The sequence below is a fragment of the Phocoena sinus genome, chromosome 15 (assembly GCF_008692025.1).
Source record: "Phocoena sinus isolate mPhoSin1 chromosome 15, mPhoSin1.pri, whole genome shotgun sequence".
Taxonomy (NCBI): Eukaryota; Metazoa; Chordata; class Mammalia; order Artiodactyla; family Phocoenidae; genus Phocoena; species Phocoena sinus.
Window position 1 is genome coordinate 25,669,478 of NC_045777.1, and position 26,817 is coordinate 25,696,294.

The 26,817-nt window shown below is 50.2% G+C and overlaps 1 protein-coding gene across 1 annotated transcript; it reads left to right on the forward strand.

Moving 5' to 3' along the window:
• The first annotated feature begins 366 nt into the window (after positions 1–366).
• Positions 367–26,817, forward strand: SNTA1 (syntrophin alpha 1). Its single transcript, XM_032604193.1, has 8 exons — positions 367–817; positions 3,988–4,173; positions 18,988–19,192; positions 22,343–22,550; positions 22,700–22,830; positions 25,020–25,216; positions 25,928–26,115; positions 26,200–26,817. The coding sequence occupies exons 1-8, from the start codon at positions 508–510 to the stop codon at positions 26,290–26,292; spliced, it is 1,518 nt and encodes a 505-aa protein (XP_032460084.1). The 5' UTR covers positions 367–507; the 3' UTR covers positions 26,293–26,817.

A 26,817-nucleotide genomic window follows, 5' to 3' on the forward strand; every position in this document is an offset into this window, starting at 1 on the left:
GTGCAGCCCACCCCAACGCCCAAAGCCTCGCACCAGAATCCACGGTTCTGTCTCTTTTTCTTGTGCTCCCAAGTGGGCGAGCTACGGCGCCGGCCCTCCACGGCCATGCCGGGTGCAGTCTCCTCCACAGGGACTTAGGGTCCAGCCGCTGACACGAAGTTCCGCCCCCTAATGGCCCTCTCCATCCCACTTCACCCGCTGGCTGCTTTAACTCGTGGCCCCGCCCGGACACCCTTATGACCCCACCCCCGTGTAGTCCCACAGCAAATCCTTCGGCTCTTGGACCCCGCCCCTGCACCTCTCTAGCTTGACTGTGGCCACGCCACTAACCGTTAGCCACACCCACAGATAGCCCCGCCCCTCGAGGCTCCACCCCCAGAGACCAGTGGTAGGGTGGCGGCTGGCCCAGCCGGGCTCCGCCTGCCCTCCGCCCTAGGCGGTGGGTTGGAGCGGGCCGGGCACTGCGGGGCAGGGTGAGCGCGGCGGCCCGGGGGCTCGGAGGCGAAGATGGCGTCAGGCAGGCGTGCCCCGCGCACTGGGCTGCTGGAACTGCGCGCCGGGGCGGGTTCGGGGACTGGAGGCGACCGGTGGCAGCGGGTGCTGCTCAGTCTAGAGGAGGACGCGCTGACCGTGAGCCCCGCCGATGGCGAGCCCGGCCCGGAGCCCGGTGCCCAGCGCGAGCCGGAGCCCACGCAGCTGAACGGCGCTGCCGAACCGGGCGCCAAGTCCCCGCCGCTGCCGGAGGCGCTGCTGCTCCAGCGGCGCCGCGTGACGGTGCGCAAGGCCGACGCCGGCGGGCTGGGTATCAGCATTAAAGGTGGGCGCGGGGCCACCGAGGGCACGGGTCGTGGTGTCTGTGGGACCGCCGAGGGCGCAGAGGTCGCGGGGGCTGGCAGCGTATTGAGGACATGGAGTTGGATGGCTTCTGTCTGGGGGTAAGGGCGTCTGAGAGGACAGAGGGAACCGAGAGCACCAGGAGCATCAAGGTCGGAGAGGGCTTTGAGGTCTCAGTCAGAAGGCACAGGTGTGGAGGGCGTTGGGGACTCACCAAGGACACGTGAGTGGGGAGTTCTGTGTGGAGGCAAAGAGATCTGAGACTGGTTGCCTAGTCTAGGGTTGCATGGCGATCAAGAACAACAGGGACCCCAGGAGAGCAAAGGATGGAGAAAGGAGACTGAGGCCTGGGGTGCTACTAGGGCAGGGAGAGGAAGTCTTCAAGACAAAACCGAGGTGGGAGGGAGGAGTAAGGCCTGGAGTAGGAAGCATGGCTGGTGGGGAGATTGGAGACTAGCTGGAGGCGCCAGCTGGGCTGGGCTCACAGACAGGGGGCCAGAAAGGACCTAGAAATCTGAGGACCTAGAAAGGCTGTGGACCTAGGTGAAGAGCCCTAACAGCTGGGTTTGAGTTTCCTGATCTGACCATTTCCACCTTCCGAAGGATTGAGATGGGCTCTCAGCCCCCAGTACTGACAGCTTTCTTTAGGGGGCAACCCAGACTGAAGTCGAGAATCAGCTGTGTGAACTTAGACAAGTCATTTCCCATCTCTGGACCTCAGTTTCCTCAACTATATAATGAGGGTAATGGTAGAATTGGGATGTTTCTATGAAAACAGGAGTCCAAAGTACTCACCCTGCCAACACATAGTAGGTGCCTGGAGAATTATGGCTGTTAGATGAGAGGAAGAATAGAGGTCATGAGAGACTCCCAAAGTAACTAACCTCGTGCTAAAAAAACTGCACACCCCAGCTGTTGGGTTCACCATTCCTTACTGAAGGGGTGGGGATGATGGTGACTTGGCTACCACTGTGTGCCAAGTGCTGTGCCCAGTACTCTAGGCTCAGGACCCACTTCATCCTGGCAACAAGTACTAAAAGGTAGGAAGCATAATCCTCATTTAGTAGGTGAAGAAACTGAGACGCAGAAAAGTAAAATGGTTTTCCCAGGATCACACAGTCAGTGAGCGACAGAGCTGGGATTTGAACCTCAGTTATGAGGCCCCTAGAGAGTGTCCAGAGGAGTCGGTTCTTCCCCTTGGAAGGGCAAACTTCCATGCAGCCAACCAAAGGGATCTAAAAAGGGAAAATGGGAAAACCAGGGAGTGGGCACCAGTTTTGCCTTCAAACTCCGGCATGGGATAGGGCAACAGATCAATCCAGAAATTGTACACTCAATGTGTTAAAACAGGAAGGAACTTAGAGTTCATACAGAGTTCCATTTTGCAGATGGACAAACTGAGTCTTGGAGAGGAGGGGGACTTTCCAAGGTCACATAAAGTTACCTCCTAGCGTCATACTTCCAGGTGGGAGTAGGGGTACTTTTTAGAGGTGTCAGGGGAATACCAGCTCCATTCAGTTCTTCATGTATGGAGACTGGGCTCCTGTTGCGACATTGACCTTTCCTTTAGGGTCCAGCCCAGCCCAGGCATCCAAGAATAATCATGGATTCAAACTGAACTGAAGTCCCTAATTTCAGGCAGAAGAGGGCAGATAGATATAAATAGAAACTCCTTCCTTTCCTAGGTCTCACGCTCTGTGTGGTGCAATGAACAAACTGTTGGGCCTGTGTGGGGGTCTGGAGAGGCATTCCAGTCCTACTTCTGCCACCAGTTTGTTGGGTGACATTGGAATTATGACCTGGGCCACTTGTTCCTCATCTTTGAGGATGGAGCACTAGTGTGATACCTGAGGGCCTTGCAGTCTACCATAGAGTTAAGAGTGTTGGTTCTGGAGCCAGGAGACCTAGGTTCAAATACTGGCTTTGCCGCTAACCAGCTGGGTGACCTTGGGCAAGGGGCTTCTCTCCACACTTCAATTTTCCCAGTAGGAATCTGAGCATGCCTGTGTGACTGGGGTGTTGTGGAGATGCAGCGAGACAAGATTGAAAGCATTCAGCATGGTGTTATTACTGTTATTACTGTTTCTGATTTTAAAAGGACATTCAAGAATTTAGAAATAAAGCCATGTGGTAAAATGTATTAGTTTTTTTTTTGGCTGCGTTGGGTCTTTGTTGCTGTGCATGGGCTTCCTCTAGTTGTGGTGAGCAGGGGCTACTCCTTGTTGTGGTGCGTGGGCTTCTCATTGCCGTGGCTTCTCTTGTGGAGCACGGGCTCTAGGTGTTCAGTAGTTGTGGCGTGTGGGCTCAGTAGTTGTGGCTTGCAGGCTAAGTAGTTGTGACACGCGGACTTAGTTACTCTGTGGCATGTGGGATCTTCCCGGACCAGGGCTCAAACTCATGTCCGCTGCATTGGCAGGCAGATTCTTAACCACTGCACCACCAGGGAAGTCCCCAGATAGGCTTTTGAAATCTCTAGAATCTAAGGCCTTGGTTTCTAGCCTGGATCCTAGGTTGTAAAGCTTTCTGATTGCTAAAGAGATCCTTCGTGGCCATAGCAATAGCTGACTTCTATCTTTATTCTTTTTTTTTTTTTTTGCGGTACGCGGGCCTCTCACTGTCGTGGCCTCTCCCATTGCGGAGCACAGGCTCCGGACACGCAGGCTCAGTGACCATGGCTCACAGGCCCAGCCACTCCGCAGCATGTGGGATCTTCCCGGACCGGGCATGAACCCGTGTCCCCTGCCTTGGCAGGCGGACTGTCAACCACTGCACCACCAGGGAAGCCCTCTATCTTTATTCTTGATTAAAGGCTATCAGTGGGTTCCCCCATTATGGGAAAATTGCTTAAAATCCAAAATAAAATAAGAAAAAAGTTTCTGAAGCACCTTGTAAGTTACTCAAACACTGGTGAACACCCAAAGCATTTAACCAAAAGATCCATTATAATATTATAAATCTAGAAAATGACTTGCAAGTGTTATTAGTGTCCTAAATTCTAAGGCTCTTTTCTGAGATTCTCTTTACTCTCCACTCCCCATTTCCCAGCACTGGCTTGGACATGGTGAGAGACCTTCAGAAATAATTTTGCCTCGATGTGACTCGCAAGTGTTGGAGTGTCTGCCTCAGTTTCTTCCTCTTTCCGTGCTTGTGCAGGGGGCCGAGAGAACAAGATGCCTATTCTCATTTCCAAGATCTTCAAGGGCCTGGCAGCCGACCAGACGGAGGCCCTCTTTGTAGGGGATGCCATCCTGTCCGTGAATGGGGAAGACCTTTCCTCTGCCACCCATGATGAGGCGGTGCAAGTCCTAAAGAAGACAGGCAAAGAAGTGGTGCTTGAGGGTAAGTATTGGGGACCCCAGGGGTGTTCAGTTCTTCCCTACCTTCCCCAGGCCTCATGCAGTGTGGGCTGGGAGGTGGGCAGGGTTGAAAACAGAAACAGAACTTGGGGATCCGCGTTGAGACAGCAAGGGCAGTGGCAGCAGAGCTGGCCCAGAGCCAGGCTGACCTGGCTTTCATTTCCTCTCTCCCACTCCCTAGCTCTGTGGCCTTGGACGAGTCACCTCATTCCCCTGAGCCTTACTTTCCTCATCTGTAGGGCAGGGATGTAACTTCTGCCTTACTGGGCTGTGGAAGTAGGACAAAAGGTCCATGGCAGGCAGGATCTGCCACCCAGTGAGTGACTCAGGGGAAGAGAAGGGCGGGGACTGGCAAAGGGGCGGCTAAGATTCTTTCCTGAGGAGCCAGGGGAGCTCTCAACTCTGAGTTCTCCTAAAACCCTGAGACCCATCTTGCTTTGGGAGGGGACTTGGCCTTTATGTAGCAGGACATCAAATACTTCCAGCTAGGCTCAGAGAGGAGTATTATTTTTGGGCGGGGGGGACTTGGTGTCTCCCCTCCACTATCCCGTCACTGTGTGGTCTTAGATGAGACCTTGGCTTTCTCCGGGCCTCAGTTTCCCATAGGTTGTTACAGTCTCTTGCTGGGGTGGTCCCACTTCTGCCTTTTGCCAGCTCTGTCAGGAGGTTTCTGCTCTGCTCAGCCCTTTCATCAAACTCCACTCTGTGGGATAGGGAGGGTAGGAGGGAGATGCAAGAGGGAGGGGATATGGGGATATATGTATACATATAGCTGATTCACTGTTATACAGCAGAAAGTAACACAACATTGTAAAGCAATTATACTCCAATAAAGATGTTAAAAAAACCCAAAAACCAAACCCCAAATAAAACTCCACTCTCTCAGTTCCGGAAGCCATGGGGGCCTGAAGAATGTGTCTTTGGCTCCTGGCCCAGAACAGGCACACGGAGGTGGTGGGGGCTGATGGAGAATGCCATGGCCGGTGAAGCTGCGGAGCTGAGCCCCAGGCCCAGATCCTGATAGGTTGCCTTTGTGTCCCCAAAGAGGTCTCCAAGAGGCCACAGAGACAAACAGGCTCTGGATCCCTGGGTGATCTTTGGCATTCTTGACCTAAATTCTCTATTGTTTTGTTTTATTTTATTTTTACATTTTATTATCTATTTAAATGTACTGTGTGTCTATTTAAATGCTACTGTTGCATTTTAAAAATATATACTGAAAGCTGACTCTGCAGTATTGGTCCCTAAAAGCTTAAGTATATCAATCATATTTTAACAGCAAAATTAAATAACAAGATCACACATTAATGATATGGATATAGGAGACTTTCCCTCCCATATGCCTCATCACTCTGGTATTTATAGCCAGTAATGCAGTTTAAACAGTTGAAATTCATCAAAATGTCATATTTTGGTTGACTTGAAAAGCTCTTTTAGTCTCTGCTGTCTGAAAGTTTAGTCCATGGATGGTATAATTTCTACTGTAGACACATTTCTGATCCACGCCAAGGTCCCCTTCACCTCCTCATCTTTAGGTAAAGAATGTCTCTATCTGCCTTCTCAGTGTGGATCATTCTGAGAGGGTAGCATCTCTGAGTGTTAGACGTTTGAAGCATCTCCTGGTTTCGGGGCTAATACCCAAGCCTTCTACCTCATTTACTCCATTCCTTCCTCACTAAAGCCAAGAAGCATTTCCAGAAACCTACTATGTACCTGATTTGCAGAGCATTGGGTCAGAAGCTAAAGCAGACCCGGCCCTTCCTGAAGGAGCCCACCAGTGAGTGGGGGAGACAAAATATGAACACTGCCTTCTCCACACAAACTATTTAAAAATCAGCGTCTAAAATCCTGTCTGCTCTGTAATTAATCTGGCCTTAGGCAAGACCCTCGTCTTCTCTGGGGCTCAGTTTTCATATCTGTTGGGGTTAAGCTAGATCAGAGATGACCAACAGCTTTCATTTTGAGTGTTAGCTTCCTTGGTGGCTACTGAGAGTTCCATATTTGGAAAGATTGGGAGGTCTTATCTGGACTCAGCAGAAAGGAGCTGGAATTGATTAGCAATGTCTGTTGCACATAGAGTAGGGAAGAGAAATACCATGTGTAACATCCCAGGACTGAGGATTTCCAGCACTTATGTTCTCTAAGACTTTCATAGGCCAAGAGCTTTCCTTGGCAAACGCTGCCCCAGGCTGCTGGATGGAGCCTGGCCTGCCTCTTGCCCAGCATAGGGTTTGGCACAAGGTAGGCACTCTATAAATGTTAGTGACTCCCCTCCTGTCCCGTAGCATTTATATAGAATTGGTATTATTTCCTCCTTAAATGTTTGGTAGCATTCTCCAGGGAAGCTACCTTTACAGAAAGGTTTTTTTTGTTTGTTTTGCCACACTGCGCAGCATGTGGGATCTTAGTTCCCCTACCAGGGATCGAACCCTGGACCCCTGCAGTGAAAGTGCGGAGTCCTAACCACTGGACCGCCAGGGAATTCCCGATTTTAATGTCTTTAATAAGGCAATTTAGATGATCTGTTTTTTCTCTTTTCTTGGTAGTTTATGTCTTGCAAGGAATTTGTCCATTTCATCTAACTTGTCAAATTTCTCAGCATAAAGTTGTTTATAATCTTCTGGTATTTTTCCTCCCTTTTGGATGACAGCCCTCTCCTGCTTTCTCTTTCTCTCCTCCTCCCTTTGTACTGCTCTACTCAGTGGTTTCAAGGGGGCTCTCAGTCTCGTGGGGCAGATAGCTGAGCAAACCTACCAGATCACCATCCTGTCACAGGTGCTGAGATGGGGTCTGCGCAGGGATTGGAGGAGGCAGGTGGTCAGGAAAGACTTCCTGGAGGAGGGGATGCTGGCACTTTATGAACGATAAGCAGATGTGGGTATGGGGTGGCGAAAGGGCATTCCGGGAAGGGGAGCTGTGTGAGCAAAACCACGAAGGGGTGAAATGACTTGACTTACCTGGGGAGTTGCCTGGGAAGTAATTCAGCTTTATCTGAGCCTAGGGGTGAGGAAGGGAGTGGAGAAAGAGAGGGCTATTCAGACTGACAGATTCTGCAGGGCCTTGAGTGCCAGACTAAAGGAATTTGGAGGGAAACAGAGCGGTTAAAGTGTTTTCAGCAGAGGCTCACATGGTCAGCTCTGGGCTTTACAGCATCAACCTGGTTTGGAGGGAGGCAACTGTAGATGCAGAATGGCAACAAAGAGGCTGGGGCCACGAACAGGAGGGCGATGGTGGTGGTTTGACCCAAGCAGGTTTGAAAAAAAAGAGGAGTCTCGAGGTTGTAGCCTTCATGTTAGTTTTTTCCCAGCTTTTTCTTAGTTGAAGTCTCTGTCTGAGCTGCTCTCCAGCAGGCTTGTAGGAGGTAATTCCACCCAGTGGGGGCGAGCACTGGCATCAAGACTCTTTGAATCGCATGGGTGATCTGAAAAGCCTGGAGGACATGAGGGATCTAGGATGCTGGGTTGTGACTGGTCCTTGAGATTTGGGGGAGTTTGTGGAGACTGGGCAGCTGCGCCAGTCTGGAGCCAGAGCTCCTGGAAGCCTCTCTGGGCTTAGGATCCTCCCAAGCACCCAATCACTGGTCACATTGTTCAGAACTTCCCTGGCCTCATCCCACTTCTAAGACCACCTCCAAGGGCCCATGGCCTGTCCTTTGGATGTGAACTTGGGAGGGCAGCTGGGCATCTTTCCTGAGGTCTGGGGCTTGTTGGGTACAGAGCTTCCTGAGAACATCCTAGAAGAAAAGAGGTCACTAGCAAACTGCTGTTGCCAGCCAGAACCCTACTTCCCTGGCCTAAGTCAGGGGCTCAGATGGGTATCAGCAACCCCAGCCTGCCTTCTAGACCTTTTCCTCTCTGAGGGCAGGAGTTTGCACAAGTGTCTTGAGCCTATTCTCAGCTATAGCGATGTATTTGTGACCAGAGTCTGGGCCCAAGCTGACAGCCAACACGCCTCTGTCTGCTGCTTAGAGAGGCCCATTGTGTGCAAGGATCTGGAAGCAGGGCCAGCCTGGGCCCTTGGAGATCAGGCCTGGGGGAAAAGGGAGGGACAGCCAAATGCCTCCCCTCCCTCCACCTGCAGTGAGGCTGACAAGACACAGGTAACAGGGAGCCTGTGATGCATTAAAAAATAATACTAAAGGACAAAAATGAATAAAGCCAATTTTAGTACTTTGTACAAAGTAGAGAAGGTTCACCCCACACAAAGATCAGGCTTTTAAAAGATACAGGCATGGGACTTCCCTGGTGGTGCAGTGGTTAAGAATCTGCATGCCAGTGCAGGGGACACAGGTTCGAGCCCTGGTCTGGGAAGATCCCACATGCCACAGAGCAACTAAGCCCGTGAGCCACAACTACTGAGCCCGCACTCCTGGAGCCGGTGCTCCACAACAGGAGAAGCCACCGCAATGAGAAGCCCACGCACAGCAACGCAACTAGAGAAAGCCCACGCACAGCAACGAAGACCCAATGCAGCCAAAAATAAATAAATTTATTAAAAAAAAAAAAGATACAGGCATAGAGTAGCATGTACATAAAAGACACAGAGAATAGTAGGAATTGCTATAATCCCTGTTTTACAGACAAAGTCACCAAGATTTGTTAAGAATAAATAACTTTCTGCAAGACATACAACTAATAAATTGGCTGACTCAGAATTCAAAACTAGGTCTGTCTGATTGCAGAGGCCACTATTGACTCTGCCTTGGATAATACCTACCTCTCATAGTTGTTTGCAACATAAAAAAATAATGCATGTAACATGCTGGGACCAGTGTGCATAAGTAGGCACTCATTTATTTTATTTGCTATTTATAAGGATGAAACAATGCATTTGAGGTTTATGGCACAATTCCACACAGTAAGCGTTTGATAAATGTCAACCTTTGTCGTCATCACATCAGCAGCAGCATTTTTGTTTTCTCCAGTAAACCTGAAGGTCTCTGCAGGCAGGAGTCATGTGTAGTTTGCCTCAGAGCCCCAAGCCTGGCACCAAGCCCAGCACACATTAGATGTTGGTGAGTTTGGGGGGAATGATCACCTAGGGGACATCCCTGACCGTTTCTACTTTGCCTTTAACCTCCTCAAATGCAGTTCACTTTCCTAAATGTTTAAGATGGGGCTTAAGGCTCAAGCTGGGCTTGACTGACCCCTGAGAGTTTCCACTGTGAGTCCTCAGAACTCCAAGGCCAGCCCCCTGTCAGCTCATTGCCTGGGAGATGGACACTGCCAAGTGTCCTGCCTGAAATTTGGCTTAATACATCACCACTGTCAAAAGTGGGATGTTATTAATGGATGCAGCTAATTTGAGGCCACTCCATGTAGCTTAGCCGAGTGATGCTGTGCCTGAGAGTTGCCTGAGGGACCTGTGTCCTGGGAACAGAGGCATGAATGGAGCCCCCGTCCAGTCCTCCCATGGCTGCAAAGACCTGTTGTTCTAATCATTGTTCTCAAGAAAACATTAATTTGGCTGCACACCCATACGGCTTAGGGCCATGTGAGTCCCCACAGACAAAACTTGGCTTAATTCAGTCCTGGCCTGTTCCCTGGATCTTTGATTAAAATGCTTGTGGGGCTCTGGAGGCAGGTTTTGGCCTTGATTAGCTATGTGAGCTTGGCTGCTGGTGGTGGTGGTGGAAATTATAATGATAATGATAAGAATGTTAATGATAGTGATGGTATGTCTGCTGTTTAATGAGCACCTACAGTGTGCTGGATACTGTGCTAGGTGCCTTCCATGTGCTTTCTTGTTGCATCCTCAAAACTACCCTTATGATTCAAGGTCCATTATTCATTCCATTCTACAGGTGAGAACACTGAAACTCAGAGAGGTGAAGCTTTTGCCCGAGGTCACACAGGGGCAGAGATGGAATTTGAGGTCAGATCTGTCAGATGTCAAAACCCATATTCTTAAATTTTTTTAAAAAATTAATTAATTTATTTATTATTAATTTATTTTTTGGCTGCGTTGGGTCTTCCTTGTTGCATGTGGGCTTTCTCTAGTTGCGGCGAGTGGGGGCTGCTCTTCGTTGCAGTGCACGGGTTTCTCATTGCGGTGGTTTCTCTTGTGGAGCACGGGCTCCAGGCACGCAGGCTTCAGTAATTGTGGCGCAGGGGCTTAGTTGGTCCACGGCATGTGGTATCTTCCCCGACCAGGGTTCGAACCCGTGTCCCCTGCTCTTGGCAGGCGGATTTTTTTTTTTTTTTTTGCGGTACACGGGCCTCTCACTGTTGTGGCCTCTCCCGTTGTGGAGCACAGGCTCCGGACGCGCAGGCTCAGCGGCCATGGCTCACGGGCCCAGCCGCTCCGTGGCATGTGGGATCCTCCCGGACTGGGGCACGAACCTGCGTCCCCTGCATCAGCAGGCGGACTCTCAACCACTGCACCACCAGGGAAGCCCTTTTTTTTGTTTTTAACAAAAGTTTATTCTTAAATGTACAGTATGTTCCAAGACAGCACTTCATTCTAGCTATAGGTAGCAACAGATGTTATGGCAGAGAATCCAGATGTTTAAACAGGAATGGAATTAATGATCATCATTGCCTCAGACACAAGGGGTAGATTACTTTTTGCCAGATTTCCTTTTTTTGCAGATTTATTTATTACTTATTTATTTATTTAATTTTATTTTTGGCTGCATCGGGTCTTAGTTGCGGCATGCGGGATCTTCGTTGAGGCATGTGGGATCCTTTGTTGTGGCACGCGGGCTTCTCTCTAGTTGTGGTGCGTGGGCTCCAGGGCACGTGGGCTCTGTAGTTTGCAGCTCTCTGTGCGAGCTCAGTAGTTGTGACGCGCAGGCTTAGTTGCCCCGCGGCATGTGGGATCTTAGTTCCCTGACCAGGGATTGAACCCGTGTCCTCTGCATTGTAAGGTGGAGTCTTTATCACTGACCACCAGGCAAGTCCCTACCAGATTTCTTAATTCTTAATTCTTAATTTCTTAATTAATTTCTTAATTTCTTAATCTTAATTTCTTAATTCTTAATTCTTAATTCCACCTGTGGTCAGGTGGAATTTCCCCGGGGCTTCGCTTTTAGCTCCTCAAGTTTCTTCTGCTCCTTCTTCTGTTTCTGCTTGAATTGCCTTCAGGGGCTTCTTGCCACCTTTGTGGCCCAACATGGCACCTGCCGCCCCTTCCCCAGACCCTGATGGTATATTTTTGAAAAATAGAGTTTAAAAAAATGTGAAAAGTAATATATCCTTAATTAAAAAAACAAACAGGAGAGTGTAAAGCAATTATCTTCTCATACCCATGGCTAATATTTTCACACACTTCCAGAGAAAGGTTTCCATATTTGTTTTTATCATTGAACAAGTTGAGGACCTCTTTCCAACTCAGCACATGTAGCTCTGTTTCATTCTCTTTATTATTATTATTTTTTAAAATAAATTTATTTATTTATTTTTGGCTGTGTTTGGGTCTTTGTTGCTGCGTGCGGACTTTCTCTAGTTGCGGCTAGCGGGGGCTACTCTTCGTTGCAGTACGCGGGCTTCTCATTGTGGTGGCTTCTCTTGTTGCGGAGCATGGGCTCTAGGTGCGTGGGCTTCAGTAATTGCAGCACGCAGCCTCAGTAGTTGTGGCTCGTGGGCTCTAGAGTGCAGGCTCAGTAGTTGTGGTGCACAGACTTAGTTGCTCTGTGGCATATGGGATCTTCCCGGACCAGGGCTCGAACCCGTGTCCCATGCATTGGCAGGCGGATTCTTACTTAACCACTGTGCCACCAGGGAAGTCCTCATTCTCTTAAATGGTTGCATAATATCCCATTATTGGGATTCAGACATTCATCTCACAAATATTTATTGAGCCCTTGCTCTATGCGAAGACTCGATGTAAGGCACTGGGGATGTAGCCGTGAACAGGACTGAGTGGTCTGCCAGGAACTCAACTTTTAAAAATAAAAATAAAAATAATTTATTTGGCTGTACTGGGTCTTAGTTGCAGCACACAGGATCTTCGTTGGCATGCAGGATCTTTTGTTGCAGCTCACGGGCTTCTCTCTAGTTGTGAGATGGCGCGTGGGCTTAGTTTCCCCACGGCATGTGAGATCTTAGTTCCCCCAGCAGGGATTGAACCCGCATGCCCTGCATGGAAGGCAGATTTTCAACCACTGGACCACCAGGGAAGTCCTGAGCTCACTTCTTGTATTTAGCAACCCTTATTCATGGGATTCAAGTTGCTCCTAGTCTCTTGTGCCATAGACAATGATGCCATGACCCCTCTATGCACCTGTGAACCTTTATCTGAAGGGGATTCCTGCAAAGCGTATTGCAAGTTCAAAGTGTTCTTGTGCCTTTAGGATCTTGATAGATGGTGCCCCCTATACTGTACAAGGGTGTGGAAGGTCAGATTTTATGCCCCAGAGTGTGGCAATCCAGGCAGCTCTGCTGCAAGGCCTGCCAGTGGTTGGGAACTATGTATAGTCCAGCCTTGCTGGACCAGCAGGACCTCAAAGATCATCCAGAGCCCGTTGGAATGCCAAGTCCTCTCCTCAGCATCCTGGGTGGGCAGGTGGGCAGCTTGGACTTGAATCCTCACAATGCCTTACTCAGAAAGCTGGCGTATCAGTGCCAATTATATAGGCAAGCAAACTGAGACTCAGAGAGACTGTGGGACTTGCCAAGGCCGGAGAGTAAGCGTCAGGGCCTGGATTGAAATCTTTGTCTGTCTGTCTGTCATGACATCCTGTGCTCATCCCCTTATACTGTCATACTAAGAATAGTAGCAGAAATAATAACCACACTGCTATTTATTGAAGACCTATTCTATGCCAGGCAGGACAAAGTGCTTTACAAGTATTGAATCTCAGTATGTTAGGAGATAGATATATTTTACTCCCATTATAAAGATGAAGATGTAGAGGCTCACAGAAGTCAAGTCACTTGTCCATGGTCACAGAGCAAGGAAGTTAAACCCAAGCCTGCCTCACTCTAGAGCCCAATTCAATGTTGTCTCCATCCTGAGAAGCCCCAGGCTTGTCAATATTCATTTATTTAACACATTTCTTATTTACTGAATACCTGGTATATGTCAGGTACTATTATTGATGCTGGAGATACCCTAAAAAGCAAGGAAACATGTCCCTGCCTTCATGGAACTGACATTTTGGTTAGAGGAGAGAGGCTGTAGACTAGTAAGCAAATGGATAGATCATGTAATTTCAGGCAGGGGCAAGTAAATGAGCACCCGCTGAACAGACAAGGAACAGCTTGAGCTTAGGGGACAGGCTTTAGCCAAGACTCAAAGCCAAGACATTCAGTCATAAACATTTATTGAGCACTGGGATGAGTACTGGGGATACTGTGTTGAGCCAGAACAGATGTATCCCCTTCTCTCTGCAACACATATGTTCCCTCCCAATTGTCCTGGGCCAGGCAAATGGTCCTGCCTTGCCTCTGTTCCTTGCATTTCTAGTGGAATCTATTCCTGGCTCCTTGGGGTCAGGGCTGGCTTCTCTCCTTGGCAGAGCTGGCAGTCGGGGCCTCTGGAAGGGGCAGGGTGTCCTGTGTCTGTTTCAACTTTCCTGAGGAGGAAGGGCCCACGTATCTGCTTTACCAGGCTCCTGGGCCAGAGGTTTGGCTGGGGAGGGTGTGGACACCAGTTGGGTCTATCCTTGGGGTCTCAAGAATGCTGGCCACAGGGTCATGGTCCTGCCCTCAGCTCTCTAGGACACTGCCTTTGGGCAGCCCTGCCCTGCCTGGCTGGGTGACTCAGGCAGAAATCAGAGCAGGGAGGAGGCCTCAGAGCTGGGCTATTTATGGCCATACTCTGGGGGCCCCAGCACCCCACCCCCACTCTGGGACAGGCTGATTGGTTGGTGAAATACAAGCCGTGTTTCAGACACCAGCTGGTATGCTGTCCATCTATAGCATGTTCCTGTGGGAGAGGAGAAGGAGGACCCACTTCTGGGATGGCCTGGGTGAGCAGGGCCTCTGGTAGTTTCTCTGGCTTCAAAGGTGACAAATATTCATTTGCTGAGCACGTAGCATTGGAGATCCCTGCTGGATTCTGGGGGGTACAGAGACGAGTCAGTCAGGGTCCCTGCCTTCACAGTGCTCCCAGCCTGGAGGAGAACACGGACTCCCACATGGACACATAGGGAAGTGGGGTCTAGGGGACTGTGGAGGTGGTGGGCGTGGAGGTTCCAGAGCGGGTATCTGGGAAGGTTTCCTAGAGAGGCGATGTGTGAGCTGAGTCAGGACCTTCTGGGCTGTGGCACCTTCTCCCGCCTGCTGAACGAACCTGTCCTGCCCTGGCGTTCATTTCTCCATTCACAGAGCACTGACTCTGGGTTCGAATCAAGCCCGGTTTCTGTCTCCTAGGAGCTCCCAGTTTGGTGCGAGAGACAGCCCCAACACACAAAATCACAGCAGAGTTCTAAGTGTGGGCGGAACCTGTGTCATATGTTTTATATCATCTTATTTAATTATAACGTCTGCAGATTGAGGGCCAGAGAGGTGAATTACCTCGTCCATGATCACATAGCTAGACAGAGCTGGAATTCAAATCCTAGAGTGCCTGTCTCCAAACCATGTGCTAAGGGCATTCTGTGCAGGGAGAACTGCATTTTTAAAGGCATTTGGAAGCTCCTACAGCTTCTGAGAGCTCTGAGGAGGTCAGTATAATTGGATTAGAGGCGAGACTGGGGATGTGGCAGGAGGTAAAGTCAGCAAGGTAGGCAGGACTCAGGTCCTGGAGAGCCTTGCAGTTGGGTGAAGAGTGCAGGGAGCCAGAGCATGGCTTTGAGCAGGGGAGGGACGTAGTTAATTATAGTAGGGAGATATATCAGTTGCAGCCTGAGTCAGAGTCGGGGGAATGGGTGGGTGCTGTATTAGTTAGGATGCTTTTGTCTGCAAGTAACAGGAACCCAATTCAAAGAGGTTTAAACATTGAAGAAAATACGTTTTCTTCCAGAATACATAAAGTCAGCATGACTCCAGGGTGGATTAATTTAAGGATTCACCATCCTCAGTGTGTGGACCCCAATCCTGGGGTCAAAGTGACTATCATCGGTTTAGGACCAACTCCCCCCCTCCCAGCAACTTCTAAAGGCTAAAGAGGAAGGGAAGGGAGTATATTTTCCCTCACAGCTCATTGGACAGAATTGTATCATCTGTTCCTTTCTAAGCTAATCACAAGCAAGAGGGATGGAATGATCATGATTTGCTTTGACCAGTCAAGATTTTCCCCCTGGGCTGGGGAGAAGCCCAGCCTTTTGGGCTCTGGGTTCTGTTAGCAAGGAAAAAAAAAAGTAGGGGAATGGTTTGGCTGTCAGGTAGGCTGTGATGTGTCCCACCTCTATTGCCCCTTGAGGCATAATCCTGGGGTAAGTCATTGCTGTAATGGTGAGGATGAGTCATTTTTAGTCTTAGTTCCCAATCTTCAGACCTAGGCTTAGCTCTCTCAGAAAAATCTGCTCTTGTTTTCAATGTAACTTCTCTTCCAACCCCAATAGGGCTTGTAACTCCCTCTCACTGTCACCCCTGTTTGCCTTGGATCCTATCTGAGCCTCAGGGTCAGTCTCCTGCAACAGAAATAGCTTCTTATGTGGTTCTTCCAGGGAGCTGGGCCAAGAACTGCTTCCCCACCCCTTCCTGGTCTGTCCGCTCACAGGCAGAGCATACTGACTGGGCCTTGACTGCAGACATCAGATGGCTAGCAAGCCAGATGGCCATGGGAGTAGAGGTGGCTGAGAGGAGAGGAAGAGAGGCTGCCCAAGGGCTAGCAGGCATAGGTACTATTCAGTAGGGGAGCAGAGGGGACAGCCTGGCTGGGAGAAGAGAGACCAGTGCTCGGGCAAGACTTTTAACCACTTTGATGTACACACTGTGCTTCTAGCAGCTCATTTTTAGAGATAGGAGACTGCTGCTCATCAGAATTGGGAACAGTCCAGATGCTGGGACAGGTGTGGCAGACACTACTGGTTGTCTGTCTTCCAACCATTTCCCCTTCTTCCATGCTACCAGAGCTTTAATTGGGTGGGAATATGCTCAGCCCTAGAGGCTGAATTGTGATTGGTCTAAATAAATCGTGACTATTCACTCTTACTAATGATTTGCTAGAAGTTGGCATGCAGCCCAGTCAGGCCAATGAGATATAAGGCTTCATGGAAATATTTACCTCTCTGTAGGAGGGAGATGTGAGGAGACGGCCCTTTTTCTGCCTGCCTCCTCCCTTCTTGCTTTGGGTTTTGTCATGTAAGGAATGATTAGCTTGAGCCTGTTGCAACCAGCCTGTGGTCATGAGGGGAAGGCCAGAGAATGGCAGAGATCCAATGGCAGAGAGGCCTATCCAGGATCCAATGTCATTGAGCCGCTGAACCAATCCTGAAATTGCCTTCCTCTAGACTTCTTGTTACATGAAATCATAAATATCTTTATTGCTTAAGGCACTGTTATCATATATTCTATTATTTGCAGCCAAACTCAACTAACTGATAGAATAAGAATGCCAAAATGTTTTATTATCAGTTAGCTTTGATTGATTGGTTATGGCTGCCATAGAACACTATGATTGATTTGTGATGGCTTCCTTGAGCAAGGGATAAACAAGTGGTAGCTCAAGTGTCACATGTTTACCATCCCAGTCCTACCTAGAGCCAGTCCAACACCTGGCACATATTAGGTGCTCAAGAAAACTGACTTGTCTCTGAAACTCTTCTCCCACCAAGCTCTTCTCGGATCAACCCTGTCATCATGTTGCCTTTCACTTCTAGCTGCCCTTTGTTACTGACATCTTCCTTTTGTCAAAAGGCATGGAATCCAGGCCCCAATCAAGACTCTTTCGGTTGCAAATATCATAACTCCTGTTGGAATGGCAGTCTGACTTTCTAAATGAGGAGTATCAGAAACCAGAACATTAGCAGATGCCTGGCAGGGCTTTCCCTCTGTCTCTCAACATGCATCTCCACTGATTTTCTCTCCCTACAAATTAGCTCTCTCTTCTCTGTCCTCACTGCAGAAGGTGGTTGCCCCTATAGCTTTCAAGTGTGCTCAAGACATTAGTGTAGGATCTCTCAACAGTCTCAATTTGGGTAACCTAGTGTGGGTAAGGGGTTGACCCCTGGTCCAGCTAGCATAGCCAGGAGAGCAGGATCACATATCAGAACATGACTTTATGGGTCATTTGGGCAGAGGAACTGAATAAAAAGTTCAGTTCCTCTGAATTTTGTACCAGCCACATTTCAAGTACTCAATAGCTACATGTGGCTAGTGGCTACTGTGTTGGACAGTGTATACAGAGAACGTTTTCATAATCATAGAAATCATTGTCTCTGTTGGACAATGCTATTCTAGAAGGAGTCCACTATACTCACTCAGTGATGACTGGTCAGAGCTAAGAGGGCCTCTAGACATCATATTGGTTAGGGTACAAGTTGTGCTGCTGTAACCAGATCCCCATAAAATACTATGGCTTATATATAATAGAGCTCCTTGCTTTCTTATGTAACAGTTCAAGCCTGACATGGCAGTCCAAAGTCTCAGCATCCATTTATTTCTGTTTGTTAGTCAGCCTTTATTTATTTATTTATTTATTTTATATATATATATATATATATATATATATATATATATATATATATATATATATATATATATATCACTGCTGTGGCTTCTCTCGTTGCGGAGCACAGGCTCCGGACATGCAGGCTCAGCGGCCATGGCCCACGGGCCCAGCCGCTCCGCGGCATGTGGGATCTTCCCGGACCAGGGCACGAACCCGTGTCCCCTGCATCGGCAGGCGGACTCTCAACCACTGCGCCACCAGGGAAGCCCTGTTAGTCAGCCTTTTAGAGTGTGGCTCATGTTCTCCTGGTCAAGATGGTGCCCCAGCAGTCAGTGTTCTAGCCAGCTCAACCTGTCAAGGGAAAAGACAGGGAAAGGAAGGGCGTGCCCCCTTTTTTTTTCTTTTAAATTTATTTATTTATTTATTTATTTTTGGCTGCACTGGTTCTTTGCTGCTTCGTGCAGGCTTTCTCTAGTTGTGGCGAGCAGGGGCTACTCTTCGTTGGGGAGCATGGGCTTCTCATTGCGGTGGCTTCTCTTGTTGCGGAGCACGGGCTCTAGGCGTGTGGGCTTCAGTAGTTGCAGCACATGGGCTCAGTAGTTGTGGCACACGGGCTTAGTTGCTCCGCGGCATGTAGGATCTTCCCAGACCAGGGCGTGCCCCTTTCTTTAATGGGCAGAACTTGGTAGCTGTGCACATCTCTTCTGCTGTCATCCTATTGGCCAGACTTGGTCAAATGGGCACTTATAGCTGCAAGGGAACCTAGAAAATGAAGTCTTAAGATGGAAGTTTATGACTATCTTGGAGGAAAATTAGCAGCCTCCATCATAGGACTATCTCATGCAGCCCCTCCTTTTTGCAGATGAGAAGACTGAAGAGATAGAGGCAAACAATGGGACAGCGGCAGAGCAATCACATCTTCTGTCTCCCAGTGCTCTCTCACTGCCTTGCTGCAGCTGTTGCCCATTCCCTTTAAGCAGCCGTCCTGAAGCTCCAAACCCTCAAACTTAAGTGGTTAGAACTTAGTTATGTGGCCACACCTAGCTGCAAAGGAGGCTGGGAAATGTCATCTTTCTTCCAAGTGGCCATGTGTCTATAAACCAAGGGAAAAGTGAGAGAATGGATGGTGGCATGCATCCAGAATTTTCTACCATGCTTCCCTGTCCGAGACTTTAGCCTAGAGGAGGATAGTGATAGTGGACATAAATTAAACTTTTAATGAATTAGTGACAATTGTGATGTGTGCTACGTGGGAGCCCATGTCACAGTGGTAACTGCTGACCTCTCCCCTAACCAGTCAAGTACATGAAAGAGGTCTCACCATATTTCAAGAACTCTGCCAGTGGGACCTCGGTTGGCTGGGACTCGCCTCCTGCCTCACCCCTTCAGCGGCAGCCTTCCTCCCCTGGCCTCCCACCCCGGGACCTCCATGATGCCAAACACATGTCCTTGAAGATGGCATATGTCTCGAGGAGGTGCACCCCCACTGACCCGGAGACCAGGTAAGCCTGGCGTAGGGGGCAACTCAGACAGACATGCCCTCGTATTAGGTAGTGGGGCCAAAGGAAAGATTCCCTTGTGTTGCAAAGTGACAAGCACGATGCACAGACGTAGCAGGTGCTTAAGAAATGTTTGTTGAATGGATGCAAGGGTGAAGTTATAGGGATGATAGTGTGCTTTGCTTCTCTCTTCTCCCTCTGGGCAGTTCACATCTGAGGAGGAACTTGGTCTGCCAAGGAGCCCTGGATTCCAGTCTTGGTTCTCCTTGAACTAGTCCCTTTTCCTCACTAACCTTTAGATTCCCCTTTGTGAAACAAGGATATCGGACTCAGTGATCCCCTCAAGTCTCTTCTAACTCTGCTGAGGTTCTGAGATGTCTGGTAACGTTTGTGTCAGGGCCGTGGAAAGTTACCATTCCTCACATCTGCGCAGCCTTTAACACCGATGATAAGATTGATACCAGCCAACATTTCTGAGTGTTTATCACGCACAACTTAACTGTCACAGCAACCCTACAGGCAAAGTCCTATTATTTCACCCCCATTTTGTAGATGAGGACAGAGAAAGTAACCTGCCCAAGATCACACAACCTGGAAGGAATGGAGCTTGCCTCATTTCCAGGTAGCCCTCTCTGCTTCAGAAGCTTCAGGGGCTTGAGTGATGATGGTGGTGAATGCAGTCTATGTTGATTAAACGCGGTGTGCAGTATTGGGGTGGTGTGTATATGGCTTGGGCATAAAAGGCTTGTGCTGTGGGTCCTAGTTACAGCTGAGGTTCAATGCCAGACCAATGCCTAGCATTGCCCTGAAGGGCTGATTAATGTTCAGCATCCGTATCTCCTGGCCCTGCTTGTTGCCCCAGCCCCAGCCTGCCCCCATGAGGCAAGAACTAGTGATTCACAGGTCACTTACAGGTGCTCCACTAAAGGGGCCTTGTGTTGGGTGAAGGTGAGGTGGTGTCAGTCCTTCCTGAGACTCATAGAACTTTAGGTTAATTGTGGATCCCAGCCTGATCCCAGACATCACCTGAAGCATGTGTGTACCTATATTTCTATGTGTGTCTACATGTAGATGGCATTTAAATACAAGCGTTTGTGGGCATATGTGAGCATTTGCATGGGCAGGGGTGTAGATTTGTGCATATGTGTTTGTGTTAATATTTGTATGTGTATACTCATGTATGTACATGTGCCTGATTTGTGTACGTATGTGTAACTTGAATATAACTGGGTTTCCATATCAGCACAATATCCCAGTCAAAGGAACACAATCTGGTAACCAAAATGTGATGAAAAATATTTCAAACTTTTACTTAGTGTTAGGATTACATTGGGCTGCAAGTATCAGAAACCCCAGCATGAAATGGCTTAATAAATGAAGAGTTAAGTTTTCCACATGTTTAAAAAGAAGTCCAGCGGTCAGCTGTTTAGGCTGCTGTTGCTGCTCAACAATGCCCTCAAGGCATCAGGCTTCCAGCTTCCTTTTTTTATTTTTATTTAAAAAATTTTTTTTTCGCCCGCACGACATGGCTTGTGGGATTCTAATTCCCCGACCAGGGATTGAACCCGTGCCCTTGGCAGTGACAGTGCGGAGTCCTAACCACTGGACTGCCAGGGAATTCCCCTTCTGCCATCTTTATTGTGGATTTTCTTCTTCCTGGAAGCAGGATGGTGGCTGCATCTCCAAGCATGTGTCCATATTCCAGACAGGAAGAAGGCAAAGGACAAAGGAACTTTTCTCCTGGTATTTTGTTCTATTGCTGCATAACAAGCCAGCCAAAAATTTAGTGGCTTAGAAGATAACAGTTTATTATTTTTCACAATTCTGTAATCTGGGCTGGATCAGCCGGCCAGTTCTGTTCTGTGTGGTATCTGCTGGGCATGGAAGTCCAAGATGGCTGTTTCACCCACGTGCCAGCTGGGGTGGCTGGAACAGCTAGAGGCTGGCTAAGCATTCCTCTTTCAGTATGACCTTTCTATGTGGCTGGCTTGTTCTTCTCAGGGTGGGTGGCCTCGGGCTAGTTGGATTTCATGATGGCTTGGGAATGCCGGAATGGCACTTCTGCCACATTTTATTTGTCAAACCAAGTCACAAGGCCAAGTAGAGGAGAAAGAAGGTTCACCTCTTGATGAGAGAGGTGCACCGTGTGTACAGGGAGGGATGAATTTGGTGGAGGCCACCTTTGGAAACTAACTACCACAGCTGGGAACGCTTTACCTTTCATTTGGGAAGGGACGCCCTCCCCAGAGCCTTCTCTCTCTCATTGGTCAGAACTGGGTCGATGGCCAGGGCTAGCTGCAAGGGAGCTCTGTAGTGGAGGAAGGCAGAGGTGGAGGGCATTGGAATGGATGTGTGTGAGCCGTTCTCCAGTTTCTGACCCACTTCACTGTTTACAGAAAAGCCAAAGGGGAGTGAATCTTTAATGCCCCACAGAACATTTGAAAGTCCTCTCCCTGTCACTAACTCCTCTTGTACCTCCCTGAAACCTTTCCCCCACACTTACTTGTGTGGCTTTTTATCTCCCTGCCCTTTTCCCTTCTCCATTCCCCAGCTCTTTTTTTTTTTTTTTTTTTTTCCACATCGCGGATCTTAGTTCCCCAACCAGGGATCGAACTCGTGCCCCCTGCATTGGAAGCATGGAGTCCTAAGCATCAGACTGCTAGGGAAGTTCCCTGCCCCCAACCTCTTTTTATGTAGACCATCTCAGGCTACCAAGCCTCTTCAGTTGCTGTGTCCACACCCCTACCCCGTCAGTGCGTTACTTTGGTTCTGTACCACAAAGGAGAACCTGGGAGATGGCCCAGCAAGACAGTCTTTCTCCTTAGAAACCAGGAGGACAGGGCAAAATCATGAATCCTCACACAGTGATAATTTTGGTCCCCGTCACACATGTTTGAGTGTGTTTGTGTGTATATGCCTATGTGTGTGTGTGTGAGATAGTCTCTTATCCTGAGATAAGGTAGATAAGCCCCATGAGGCTCCAACAACTGTGGCTGGAGCCCTGCAGCGAGTGTCGCTCCTGATTCTGTCATGGACATCCCCTGTGGTTTCTTCTGGTTTTGTGGTAGATGGGGTTTCCTGGGCCAGATTTCAGGGTTGGGTACCTGCAGCCCAGTGGACGGGCCCTCCCCTCCACCTCATTTGTGCCTGCAGGTATCTGGAGATCTGTTCAGCAGATGGCCGGGACACCCTCTTCCTGAGGGCTAAGGATGAGGCTAGCGCCAGGTCGTGGGCAGCTGCCATCCAAGCCCAGGTCAACGCTCTGATGCCCTGGGTCAAGGACGAGCTGCAGGCGCTGCTGTCAGCCACCAGCACAGCCGGGAGCCAGGACATCAAGCAGATCGGCTGGCTGACTGAGCAGGTGCCTGCAGGGCCCGGGACCTATCCTCCCCACTCTTCCCTTGTCCTGGCGCTGACCCAAATCCCATTGCCCCTCACTGCCTCACCCCTCCCTGGCCCTCTGACCTCTCCCCTCTCCGTCCCTCCTCACTGCTGCCTTGCCTCCTGCAGCTGCCCAGTGGGGGCAGAGCACCCACCTTGGCCCTGCTGACCGAAAAGGAGCTGCTCCTCTACTGCTGCCTCCCCCAGACCCGTGAGGCCCTGAGCCGGCCGGCCCGTACTGCCCCGCTCATCACCACCAGGTATCTGCGGACAGGCAGGACTGCGTGTCCCACCCAGAGCTTGGGGAGTGATGCTCTAGATGGACCTCAGAAGCTGGGGATTCCAGCCCTATCCTGCCCTGAGTTATTCCCCAGGTGGCCTGAAGCGAGTCTCTGCCTTGTCTGGGCCCTGGTTTCCTCATCTGTAAAATGGGGGCTTGGAACAGAAGGATATGAGGTCCCACCAGTCACTCATTCATTGATGCCTACTCTGCCCAACCTTGTGCTGTGTGGTTCAGGAGACAGAGAGCCCCCAGAGGCTCCGCCCTCAGGGAGTCCCCAGCCTGGCGGGGGACACTGACCCAGGAACAGACTTTAGGATGCAGAGTTGTAGGAACCACTTAACTCTACCTGGCCTGGTGGGGGAAGTCTTCGGGCAGAAGGTGACATTTGAGCTGGACTTTGACAGATGAGTAGAAGTTTGCTATTTAAGAAAGGCTGGAAAAGCATCTCACACAGAGGGAACAACATAGTCAACGGTACAGAGGCATGAAGGGCTCTCGCACGTTCATGGAGCTGTGAGTGTGCTATAATCAGTTTGTAGACTCTCTGCAGGAAATGGAGAGGCAGGGAGTTGGCAGGGCCTGATCTTGCGGAGCCTCTATTGGCTGGTTAAGGAATGTTAGCCTTATCTTAAGAGCTGGGGCAGAGTTGAAGAGTTTGAGCCTGGGAGTGAGGTGGCTCTTTGGGTTGTGTTTTTTTTTTTTTTTTTCTGCGATATGCGGGCCTCTCACCCTTGTGGTCTCTCCCGTTGCGGGGCACAGGCTCTGGACGCGCAGGCCCAGCGGCCATGGCTCACGGGCCCAGCCGCTCCGCGGCACATGGGATCCTCCCGGACCGGGGCATGACCCGTGTCCCCTGCATCGGCAGGCGGACTCCCAACCCCTGCGCCACCAGGGAAGCCCTGGGTTGTGTTTTAAAAGAATCCATGTTGCTGCCACCTGGAAAATACGCTGGGGGTGGGTGGGTGGGAGCAGTCATGCAGGAGAGCTGGTGGAGGTGGGTGGAGGCAGCAGATGGAGAAGAAAGGCCGCATTTGCATTGGAAAACACATGGGTGGTAAAATCAACCAGGCTTAGTACTCACCAGATGGGGAGGGTGAGGGAGGTGTCCGGATGAATGGATGAATGGGAGGTTTGGAGCTTGTGTCTGGGGGAGCAGTGGGACTGGGGGTGGGAGTGCAAAGGGAGGAGGTCAGAGCAAGACACTGAGTTGAGTCCAGAGTGTGCGAGGGACAGGTAGGGAGCTTGGGTAGGAAACTTGGAGACTTGTGGGTCTGTAGTTTAGGGCTGCAAAGTAGGGGACTGGGTATCAGAAGCAGCTCCAAGGGGGAATGAAGCTACGAGAGAAGGTATGTGGAGTGAGGAGCAAAGAGGGCTAAGGGACAGAACTCTGGGGTCTGCTGCCCGGAGAGGGGCATTGAACTGCCCAAGGTTACACAGCAAGTGAGAGTCAAGCTGCGGGGTCTCGGCCCTTGTTGTCCATGTCTCCTCACTCTGGGCTGGGCTCTGGCGTACGTGTCAGGAGCCTGCTGCCTACCAGGGATAAGCAGGTCATGAATTGCCTGCCTAATTAAGTGATTCATTAATTCAGGTCACAAATGTTTACTGAGCACCTACTATATGTCAGGCATTGTTTTAGTTGCTGGGAATATAGTGGCGAACAATTAGACAAAAATGTGTACCCTAGATGATATTCTGGAGAAAAAGACAAAAGCCAACCAAAACAGTGAAAAGTAATTATAACTTCTGGTACCATAAAGAAAAGTAAGGCTAGTGAGTGATAGGGAGGGGTGCCATTTTAGACAGAGAGGTCAGGGAAGCCTTCTCAGAGGAGATGGCCCTTGAGCAAAGGTCTGAAGGAAGTGAGGGAGAGAGCAATGTAGATAATCAGGGAAGCGTGTGCTTGGCAGAGGGAACCGCAGAGGTGCTGAGGCAGGAGTGTGCTTGGCGTGTCTGAAGACACCAGAATGGTTGGAGCCGAGGGGGCAAGGGGACGGGTGGCAGGAGATGGTCTCCTGTGAGTCAATCAGTGGCTGTCTGGAAGTCCTGTCCCCACATTAGGTGGTAAAGGAGTCGCAGGGTCCCTTCCCAGGTAACCACCCTCATGGTCCAGAACTACCTCCCTGCTGCCTGAGGCCTCATGCTTAGCCCTCTGCCCCCTGCCCCCAGGCTGGTGCACTCAGGCCCCTCCAAGGGCTCCTTGTCCTACGATGCAGAGCTCTCTTTTGCCCTGCGCACGGGTACGCGCCACGGTGTGGACACTCACCTGTTCAGCGTGGAGTCACCGCAGGAGCTGGCTGCCTGGACCCGCCAGCTGGTGGATGGCTGTCACCGGGCTGCTGAGGGTGTGCAGGAGGTGTCGACAGGTGGGCTGGGTGGATCTGGGAGTGCCTTTCTGGTAACAAACCTCTTATCCCCAGGGGCATTCAAGTTTCCTTCTTTAGGGTGCTTCAGGAGGGGGAGAGAGAGTGGGATTTGGGGTCTCTGAGGGCCCTCTGTTTTGGATGTGCAGGTGCCCTGGTAGGTAGTGAGACTCTTTTCCCAGGGGTTTTCTTGTGCCGGCTTTGTGACTCTGCTGGTGAGGATATGAGAGATGGCACTTGGAGTAGGGTTGCCAGAAAAAATACAGGACACTCACTTAGATTTGAATTTCAGGTAAAACAACAAATAATGTTTTGGTCTAAGTATGTCCAAATGATCCATCGCTTATCTGAAATTCACATTTAACTGGGCAAGTCTACAGGCCTCTAAGTTCTCCAAAGGCCATGCTTGGTGGGTCTGCTGATGCATTTATAGGGAGTGGGCCTCCTGTCCAAAGCAGAGTTGAAGCTCCCCCTTTCCACCTTGGCTGCTGGCAGTGGGACTGGAAGTGGGGTATAGGTTTTCTGCCTGCTCATCCTTCTGTATTTCAGAGCGTGGGTGACTCTATACAGGGTGGGTGTACAAATGGCATTGACAGTGAGCCTCCCACCTCCAGTGGCATTCAAGTTCCGCTTTTGGAGCTGCCAGTGGGGATTGGAGGTAGGGCTTGCGGTCTCTGAGGTGTCGCTGTGCCCATGCCCACACCCTCCCCACAGCCTGCACATGGAACGGCCGTCCCTGCAGCCTCTCTGTGCATATTGACAAAGGCTTCACACTGTGGGCGGCTGAGCCAGGTGCGGCCCAAGTTGTGCTGCTCCAACAACCCTTTGAGAAGCTGCAGATGTCCTCCGACGATGGTGCCAGTCTCCTTTTCCTGGACTTCGGGGGCGCTGAAGGAGAGATTGTGAGTGGAGGGGCTGGGGGGTGATGCTGTCCGGGGGCCCAGGCTGGATGGGGCTCCTGACCCTTCTCTCCGTCCACCCTGCAGCAGCTGGACCTGCATTCATGCCCCAAAACAATGGTCTTCATCATCCACTCCTTCCTCTCGGCCAAAGTCACCCGTCTGGGGCTCTTAGCCTAGAGGTCGTCAGATGCATTAGCCCTGAAGAGGGGGTGTCCACCACATGGCCTGACCTGGCCCTCCGCTGATTGCCTGCTTACCACTGGGCTGAGGGAAGGGAGAGGAAAGGAACAAGGAGGCAGAGACCCAGCCCCTGAGAGAGGCTGGGACCCAGACTCAGGACACAGTGGATCCTGCCAGTGATGTGGTAGCCTCCCTGCTGCTCCCCCCACCCACACCAGTGCCTTTTGTGGAGAGATATTTTGTGTACGCAGAAGCCATTCCGAGCCCGGGACCTGCCCCTCTGGGGATCTTGACCCTAGCTGACAACTGCCAGGCCTCCCAGGGGCCCCTAAACTGTCCCCAGAGGCCCCATCTGAAGCTGGAGTTCCCTGGGGTCTGTGTCAAGAGAAAGAGGAGGAGCCTTTCTGTTCATTTCTCCCATCAGCTCTACCACCTTGAGGCATCTGGTTTTTCTCTTCATCCTCTCTCTCTCATCCTTAGTCTCGGATAAATAAACGGCCTGTGAGTACATAGGCAGCCTGG